This window comes from Oncorhynchus nerka, linkage group LG3 (genome assembly GCF_034236695.1).
Source record: "Oncorhynchus nerka isolate Pitt River linkage group LG3, Oner_Uvic_2.0, whole genome shotgun sequence".
Lineage (NCBI taxonomy): Eukaryota > Metazoa > Chordata > Actinopteri > Salmoniformes > Salmonidae > Oncorhynchus > Oncorhynchus nerka.
Window position 1 is genome coordinate 30,810,564 of NC_088398.1, and position 9,954 is coordinate 30,820,517.

Consider the following 9,954-nt stretch of genomic DNA (forward strand, 5'->3'; position numbering starts at 1 on the left):
CACTTGAGTAACTTTCTATTGAAAGGCATCTCCACTTTTACTCAAGTATGACAATTACGTACTTTTTCAACCACTGCAAAAAATAAATATCTAAAAATGTATGAAATAAGCTAGATAAACACAATGTACAAAACATTAAGAACAACTTCCTAATATTGATTTGCACCCCCCCGCCACAAGGTGCCGAAATAGTTCCACGGTGATGCTCGTCCATGTTGACTCCAATGCTTAACAGTTGTGTCAAGTTGTCTGGATGTCCTTTGGGTGGTGGACCATTCTTGATACACACAGGAAACTGTTGACCGTGAAAAACCCAGCAGGGTTGCAGTTCTTAAATCTTATGTGTCTTGCCCATTCACCCCCTGAATGGAACACATACACAATCCATGTCTCAATTCTTAAAAATCTTTCTTTAACCGCTCTCCTCCCCTTCATCTACACATTGAAGGGAAATTAACAAGTGACATCAATAAGGATCATAGCTTTCACCTGGATTCACCTGGTCAGTCTCATGGAAATAGCAGGTGTTCATAATGTTTTGTACACAGTGTATAAAGACATCAATAAGGCTTTAGTTAAACTAGTGCTATAACTCAGTTCACCAAAAAACAATTAAAACACAAAACTGAAAAGGCAAATGTTTATCAACTGGCTTTTTATTGAGGAACATGCAACTGTTAGGGGGGAAAAGGGTCTATATACACAGCAGAGTTCAGATGGAAAAATGTTCCGTGGGACAAGCCAGAGAGCACCAGCATTACACAAACTAGGTATCCTGACCCAAAGCATTGTGGGCCAGAACAGGACCTGGACCGCAGTCTTTCTTCAGCTCCTTGTTCCATATAGAAAATTCAAAGAGGGGTTTTTGGGCCTGGTAGAGCTGCCTCTGGGGGAAGAGGAGAGGGAGGCCGGGTTGAGCCGGTCTCAGCGATGCAGGACCCTTCAGCTCCATTCCTCACAGTGGACTCAAAAGGCACAGTCTTGTGTACACACACACTCCTGGGCGTGCTCAGTCATATACACACTTAGATGGGCCAGTCTGCTCAGTCCGACTCGCTGTTGTCGTCCTCCACACCCTCTGGTGCCTCCTGCTCGCCCCCCTCCTCGTCGCTCTCCTTGTCCCAGTCCTTCATGGAGGCTCCCATCATAAAGTCGTCTCTCAGCACGCTCCAGGCTGGCTTCTCTTCTGCCTCCCTGCCAGTCTATACACAAACAAAATATATCAGCTTTTTACAAAGATGGTACTTATTACCCATACATGATCCGTTTCTTATAGAATAGACCACCACTATAACTCCCAACTCCTCAGTCTCATAACAATAGTCTCCAAGAAAGTTTCACAACATCCCACAGCCAACAGTGACACCATGTGGACATCAAGGGAAACTACACTTCGCAACAGGCCACTACAGAGAATATTTATTAAATTATTACATTAAATAAGCGGTTATGGTGGAAATTATTACAGACCTGCCCTATACAAGACGCATTTTATTAATGTTAAAATCCCACGTCAATCACCAGAAAAATATCCTGGGTTTGGGCGTCTGAAAAATTTCGTAGACGCAATAGATGGTAGCTTGATGCCAATCCCCAATCTAAACCCGTCAATCTCCACTGATCCTCTAACCCTGAAGCTCAGAGGCCCTGTTAGTATGTCAGACTGTCCCTATGGTGCTGCTGTTAGTATGACAGCAGCAAATTTCTCTCTATATTTATTAGAGGTTGGCCGATTAATTAGGGCTGATTTAAAGTTTTTATAACAATCGGCATTTGTGGACGCCGATTACATTTGCATTCCATGAGTCAACTGCGTGGCAGGCTGACCACCTGTTACGCGAGTGCAGTAAGCCAAGGTAAGTTGCTAGCTAGCATTAAACTTATCTTAGAAAAAAACAATCAATCTTCACATAATCACTAGTTAACTACACATAGTTGATGATATTACTAGGTTAATTAGCCTGTCCTGCGTTGCATATAATCAATGCAGTGCCTGTTAATTTATCATCGAATCACAGCCTACTTCGCCAAACGGGTGATGATTTAACAAAAGTATATTGCTGAACAAAGCACAATCGTTGCACGAATGTGCATAACCATAAACATCTTTTGCCTTTCTTAAAATCAATACACCGAAGTATATATATTTTTAAACCTGCATTTTTAGTTAAAATAAATCCATGTTAGCAGGCAATATTAACTAGGGAAATTGTGTCACTTCTCTTGCGTTCCTTGCACGCAGAGTCAGGGTATATGCAACAATTTGGGCCGAGTGGCTCGTTGCAAACTAATTTGCCAGAATTGTACATAATTATGACATTTTTTATTTTACCTTTATTTATACAGGTTTTTTCTCATTGAGATAACATCTCTTTTCCAAGAGAGACCTGGTCCAATAGCAGCCGGGGGAACAACGTTTCAGACAAAACAACTTACATACACTACCAGAACATTTAAACAAAACTATAAACACACATACAGCACAACAATTACATATTACATTAAAAACACAAACATCTTGACCAAAAACAGCTGGCCTAAAAACAATTACTCTTCTATGATTATATACATCGATCAAGTGTTTAAACGATCAAGTGTTTTAAAATGTTCAGGAGAGAATTCCAGGACCACGGAGCTAAGTAACTAAAACGATTTCTACCATGAACTTAAACTTAAGCTTTTTTACATGGCACATATTGCACTTTTACTTTCTTCTCCAACACTGTTTTTGCATTATTTAAACCAAATTGAACATGTTTCATTATTTATTTGAGACTAAATAGATTTTATTGATGTATTATATTAAGTTAAAATAAGTGTTCATTCAGTATTGTTGTAACTGCCATTATTACAAAAAAATGAAAATATTTACCGATTAATCGGTATCGGCTTTTTTGGGCCCTCCAATAAATCGGTATCAGCGTTGAAAAATCATAATCGGTCGACCTCTACTTTAATGTACTACTTAAGTAGTTTTCTTGGGTATTTGACAACTTTTACTTCATTACAATACCTAAAGAAAATAATGTAGTTTTTACTCCATTCATTTTCCCTGACACCGAAAAGTACTCTTGCTTTAGCAAGACAGAAAAATTGTCCAATTCACACACTTATCAAGTAAATATGCCTGGCCATCCCTACCGCCTCAGATCTGGCAGACTCACTAAACACAAATGCTTAGTTTGTAAATTATGTGAGGGTTGGAGTGTGCCCCTGGCTATCCGTAAATTTAAAAAACAAGAAAATTGTGCTGTCTGGTTTGTTTAATATAAGGAATTTGAAATGATTCATAGTTTCACTTTTATTTTTGATATGTAAGTACATTTAAAACCAAACACTAAGACTTTTACTCAAGTATTATTTTACTGGGTGACATTCACTTTTACTTTTTTATGAAGGCATCTTTACTTTTACTCAAGTATGACAATTAGGTACTTTTTCGACCACTGCATATTGGAACATTTGCACGTAGCCTACTGCCGTGTGCGCATTGCTTATAATGTAAAAAAAAAAGTTTATCTAAATTAAGCTAAACTTGATCTATTGCTTAGAAAAAATATTTAAAAAAATGTGTAGTGGTTGTATGAATTTGGGATCCATCGTCCCACAACTGCCCCAGAGTCTGATTCAAATGTTTTTTTTCTCGCACAGAACGACAAGCTAACCAATAGATTAGGTTAACTTTCCTACTATGGGGTATAGAACATTGACATAGGCGAGTGATATTGCAGTTTGTTTACTTGTCTTGTTGGCTGAGGAAAAGCAAATGTGGACAGTTCTTCTAACATCTTCAAAGTGCGCATCAGAATTCGATAAGAAGTATGTCTGTCTTCACTTGTAGGCTACTTCGGAGCTGCTAGGCCTGTGAGAAGTACCCGACTAATAAGAAATGATATAGCTGAGAGAGCCATGTGAGTGAGGTGCATTGGTGCACAGCGACTGGCATCCGGGAGAATAGAATTATAACTATTATATTCAGCACAACTACAACTGGCTGCAATTTACACTTTAGCTGCAATAAATCTTTAGCGGGGGGGGTGAATTTAGCACCTGCCTTAAGACCAACTCTGGGAAAACAACACATCAATGGGAGAGAGAGGTATCGGGGATGAAACTCACCACCTGTCTCTCTGTCTTGGTGACAACCTCGCTGCCTCCCTCTGTGCCACGCAGCACGTTGATGAAGTCTTTCTTGGAGACAGAGGAGAGGAGCTTGGCCTTCTTCCTCTCCGAGCCGCCCGCCTCCTTCACCTTCTCATCCACCGTTTTCTGGTGCTTCCTCACAGCGTTGAACAGCTGTACTACCCCCCTGTGGAGAGGAGAGGTACACACATCACACTGTCATTCTGGTAGAATTTAAAGCCAATTCACTGTAAGATTAATTGTAATATTTTGTGGCGCTTATATTTAGCACAAAATCATAAATGCATGGGATTTTTTCCTGATCTAATAATTTTTGTTATCGCCATCCTCAAATGGCAGGCATTGTATCATCATTAAGCGATATGCTGTTGAATTACACCTTTTGTTGTGTTACAGCGTGAATTCAAAATGGTTTAAAGGTGTTTTTTTCCACCCATCTACACACAAACCCCCATAATAAAATGGAAACAGATTTAGAAATATTAACTAATTTATTGAAAATTAAATAAAAAAATAACCAATTTACATAAGCATTCACACCACTAAATCAATACATGTTAGAATCACCATCGGCAGCAATTACAGCTGTGAGTCTTTCTGGGTAAGTCTCTAAGAGCTTTGCACACCTGAATTGTACAACATTTGGCCATTATACTTTTCAAAATTCATCAAGCTCTGTCAAGTTGGTTGTTGATCATCGCTAGACAACCATTTCCAGGTCTTGACATAGATCTTCAAGGAGATTTAAGGTGAAACTAACTTGGCCATTCAGGAACATTCACTGTCTTCTTGGTAAGCAACTCCAGTGTATATTTGGTCAGATTATTGTCCTGCTGAAAGGTGAATTAATCTCCCAGTGTCTGGTGGAAAGGATTTTGCCTGTGCTTGGCTCCATTCTTGTTTAGTTTCTCATCCTGAAAAACTCCCCCAGTCCTTAACGATTACAGGCATACCCATAACATGTTGCAGCCACCACTATGCTTGAAAATATGGCGCATGGTACTCAGTAATGTGTTGTATTATCCCAAACATAAACATGTATTCAGGACAAAAAGTGAATTGCTTTGCCACATTTTTTGCAGTATTACTTTCATGTGTTGTTGCAAACAGGGTGCATGTTCAGGAATAGTTGTATACTGTACAGGCTTCCTTTTCACTCTGTCAATTAGGTTAGTATTGTGGAGTAGCTACAAAATTGTTGATGCATCCTCAGTTTTCTACTATCACAGCCATTAAACTAACCGCTTTAAAGTCACCATTTTAATGAGAAATCCCCGAGAGGTTTCCTTCCTCTCTGGCAACTGAGTTAGGAAGGACACCTGTATCTTTGTTGTGACTTGGTGTGTTGATACACCTTCCAAAGGGATATTAAATGTCTGCTTACATTGTTTTTTTTTAGTATACCAATAGATGCCCTTCTTTGTGAGGAATTGGAAAACTTCCCTGGTCTCTGTGGTTGAACCTGTTTGAAATTCACTACTCGACTGAGGGAACTTAAAGATAATTGTACGTATGCGGTACAGAGATGCGGTAATCATTAAAAAAATGATGCTAAGCACTATTATGGCAGAGTGAGCCCATGCCAGTTATCATGCGACTCCTTACAACAATGGGGTTGAATACAGTACATTCAGAAAGTATTCAGACCCCAGACCTTTTCCATGTTATGTTACAGCCGTACTCAAAAATGTATAAAATTCAAATCCCTCAATCTACACACAACACCCCATAATGACAAAGCAAAAACACCATAAGTATTCAGACCCATTGCTATGAGACTAGAAATTGAGCTCAGGTGCATCCTGTTTCCATTGATCAACTTTGAGATGTTTCTACAAATTGATTGGAGTCCGCCTGTGGTAAATTAAATTAATTAGACATAATTCTGACAGTGCATGTCAGAGCAAAAACCAAGCCAGGAGGTCAAAGGAATTGTCTGTAGAGCTCCGAGACAAGATTGTGTTGAGGCACAAATCTGGGGAAGGGTACCAAAACATTTCTGTAGCATTCAAGGTCCAAAAACAGTGGCCTCCATCATTCTTAAATGGAATAAGTTTGGAATAACCAAGACTCTTCCTAGAGCTGAGCAATTGGAGAAGGGCCTTGGTCAGATAGGTGACAAAGAACCCGGTGGTCACTCTGGCAGAGCTCCAGACTTCCTCTGTAGAGATGAGAACCTTCCAGAAGGACAACCATCTCTGCAGCACTCCACCAATCAGGCCTTTATGGTAGACTGGCCAGACAGAAAGCCATTCCTCAGTAAAAAGGCACATGATAGCCCACTTGGAACGCCTAAAGGACTCTCAGACCATGAGAAACAAGATTCACTGGTCTGATGAAAACAAGATTCAACACTTTGGCCTGAATGCCAAGTGTCATGTCTGGAGGAAACCTGGCACCATCCCTACAGTGAAGCATGGTGGGGGCAGCATCATGTGCGGGGATGTTTTTCAGCAGCAGGGACTGGGAGACTAGTCAGGATTGAGAGAAAGATGAAGGGAGCAAAGTACAGAGAGATCCTTGATGAAAACCTGCACCAGAGTGCTCAGGACATCTGACTAAGGCGAAGGTTCATCTTCCAACAGGACAACGACCCTAAGCACAAGACAATGCCAAGACAATGCAGGAGTGGCTTTGGGACATGTCTCTCTGAATGTCCTTAAGTGGCCCAGCCAGATCGGGCTTGAACCCGATCGAACATCTCTGGAGTGACTTCAAAATATCTGTGCAGCAACGTTCCTCATCTAACCTGAAGGAGCTTGAGAGGATCTGCAGAGAAGAATGGGAGAAACTCCCCAAATATAGGCATGGCTAAGATTGTAGCATCATACCCAAGAAGACTCAAGGCTGTAATTGCATCAACAAAGTACTGAATACTTATGTAAATAAGGTATGTGTTTTACTTTTAATACTTTTGCAAAAAATTCTAAACTTTTTTTGCTGTCATTATGGGGTGTTGTGTGTAGATTGAGGGGGGTAAAAACAATGAAATCAATTTTAGAATAAGGCTGGAAAGTAACAAAATGTGGGAAAAGTCAAGGTGTCTGAATACTTTCCGAAGACATTTCAGCTTTTCATTCATTTGTAAAAAACAAAACAAAAAAACAACATAATTCCACTTTGACATTATGGGGTATTGTGTGTAGGCCAGTGACCAAAAATCGAAATTGAATCCATTTTAAAATCAGGCTTTAACACGACAACATTTGGAAAAAGTCACATGGTGTGAATACTTTCTGAAGGCACTGTAGGTTTGTAAGCGGCACACGTGTGTTTGTACCTGGTAGCAACTCTCTGCAGGTTCCTCTCATTCTCTCTGTCTTTTACAACGTCTGGTTTCTCTCGACACATCATCTCCCAAGCTCGCTTCTTATCAGTCTGGCGGCCAGGAAAAAAAAGTTATTAAGCACGTACATACAGGCAAGCTGTACTGAATAAATGCCATGGGTGCAATTTAACGCCAGGTGAACTGGTCTAAGGACATTTCTGTTATGAGGCTATCATCTGATTTCAATAACCAGTTTAATACCTGTGTTCATTAAAGTGAGAAATTGACATACAGGTACATACACAGAAACATGTACAGACATGAAAATAAACAGTACCTGTTTCTTCCTCTCCAGACTCTCCTTCTTCTCTTTCTCCTTCATCTTGTCCAGCTCTTTGTTCTTCAGCAGGATGCTGGGTTTGCTCGCTGGCGTTTTCTTCTGCAGAATCTTGGCCATGGCCTCCGCCCATCCAGCATTGGGGTTGGTGTCTACATCATCTGCTTCTCTGTTGCCTTCACCCTCTTCTTTCTCTCCTTCGCTCCCTCCATACTTAGCCTGCTCCCCATCACTCTCTCCATCCTCTTCTCCGTCATCACTTCCTCCATCCTCTGACCCCTCTCCATCGCTCCCTCCATCCTCTGACCCCCCGCCATCGCTCCCTCTGTTAGAATCATCACTCTCAGCACTGTGGTCCTCCTGGGGCTCAGAATCCTCTTCTGATGTGTGAAAATAAAGGCATTTATCATATTGACTTATACAAATAATAGCTAGGCTTAAATAGGTTGCAAATTCAAAACAATTTAGCTTTGCCATTTCAGATCTAGCTTAACCTAGCAGACAGTTAACACCTAATGTTTGCATTGTTCATGCTTCTCTATAAACACTAGCTACAATCTAAGGCTGGGCATTAAGTATTGATTCGATCAAATGTTTAGCTTACACAGACAGCTTACTAACCAATTATCTAAGTTAGCTCCCTAAACTAGCCAAGTTACGTCACATAGGCTAGCTACTTTTTAGGTTTTGGTTTATTATTTCACTTTATTAACTAGGCAAGTCAGTTAAGAACAAATTCTTATTAACAATGGCGGCCTACACCGGCCAAACCAGGAAGACGCTGGGCCAACCTATGGGACTCCCAATCACGGCCGGTTTTGATACAGCCTGGATTCGAACCAGGGTGTCTGTAGTGACGATTCAAGCAATGAGACCGCTGCGCCACTCGGGAGTCCCCACCTTTCGCGTGTAAAGCGAACGCTAATGCCATTTGATATTTCAAATGCAGAGCGAAGACGACTAAAAGCAAGTACCATAGCTAGCTAGTCCGTTGATCTGCCTACTTAAGACTCCACAGGGTTTAATGTAACTTTTTAGATACTTAACGTACAGCCATAGATTCTGATCATGCTAGAGTGCCAATGCTATAGCTAGCCTAGCTACCAGGCTTGAGTCCAGTCTATTGAGTCTGGGAGAGACCAACGATACAAGGTTAATCATCTAGCTAGCTGCCTATACTTCTATTGAACAATTATAAGAAAAACTATTAAAGCTTACCTAATACCACAGCTGAGTTCTCCACATGTGCCTTTTCCACAGATGCCATTATTGTGCAGCACTGAAACCATTCCGTGAACAACGTTCCGTTCCGTGATGTTTAGTTCCGTATAAAAAGTTCCCACTTGACTTGATTGTAGTCCAAAGGCCGGCAGATGGCGATATTGAGCCGTTTCATCTTACTATCCAAATGAACTGCATGCAGCCAGCTATACACTTGTATCCCCTGTGGACCGGTTCATACGTAAAACATTCTCTATTCAGGCTACGAAGGTGTCGATTTCCTCCTTAACTCGATTTAATGGTGAGAAGGCAGGGAAAAAATTGGGGAAATATATGTACTTTCTTTATGAAACTTCACTTTCCACCATCATGCTTGGCTAATGGATAGGAATGCTCGACCCAGATGTTGCGTATCGCGCTCAGCGATTTGGTCCAGTACGGACCGACAAAATTGGGTCTTGTTTAGTGCTGGAGCTCATTCAAAAAAAATTGCAAGTGCTTTGCAAGTGTTAATTTTTACATTTACATTTGTCATGTAGCAGATGTTTTTTTATCCAGAGCGATTTACAGTCAGTGCATTAAACTAAGTTGCTATAGCTAGCCGACCTACCTACCTACCTACCATTAGCCACTCTAGCATGGTGGTGGAAAATGGTGTTTCACAAACAGTATGCAGCCTGAATGGAGAATGTTTAATGTACGAACCAGGGATATGAGTGTATAGCTGGCTGCATGCGTACCCCAATATCGCCATCTGCCGACCTTTAGGCTAACTTGACTAAAGATTATTATTGGCTAATTTAACTGAGGTTCTGCCTTCTGTTAGGGTCGCGTCAATTCGAATCTGGTATCAGGATAAGTATGACACTGAGTCACCGATTGTATACTATGTATTTTTTATTAGCTAAGCAATAAGTGGTAAATGCAATTTTCGTATATACGGACTCTCTGTCCCACCTCGCAGGGCAAAACAGAGAACTGACTT

At 40.8% G+C, this 9,954-nt stretch overlaps 1 protein-coding gene across 1 annotated transcript; it reads right to left on the reverse strand.

The window, feature by feature from the left end:
* Positions 1–638: 638 nt before the first annotated feature.
* Positions 639–9,071, reverse strand: LOC115106704 (RRP15-like protein). Its single transcript, XM_029629696.2, has 5 exons — positions 8,967–9,071; positions 7,749–8,128; positions 7,424–7,521; positions 4,120–4,309; positions 639–1,202 (listed from the first exon to the last, which is right to left on the reverse strand). The coding sequence occupies exons 1-5, from the start codon at positions 9,013–9,015 to the stop codon at positions 1,044–1,046; spliced, it is 876 nt and encodes a 291-aa protein (XP_029485556.1). The 5' UTR covers positions 9,016–9,071; the 3' UTR covers positions 639–1,043.
* Between the last annotated feature and the right edge of the window lie 883 nt (positions 9,072–9,954).

Excerpts from the sequence above, each read along its gene's own strand:
- LOC115106704 (XM_029629696.2), bottom strand. The coding sequence starts at position 9,015 with ATGGCATCTGTGGAAAAGGCACATGTGGAGAACTCAGCTGTGGTATTA. Across the intron at positions 7,522-7,748 it reads GTCTGGAGAGGAAGAAACAG|ACTGATAAGAAGCGAGCTTG; the intron begins GTACTGTTTATT and ends CCTGGCCGCCAG. Across the intron at positions 4,310-7,423 it reads CTGCAGAGAGTTGCTACCAG|GGGGGTAGTACAGCTGTTCA; the intron begins GTACAAACACAC and ends TCCTCTCCACAG.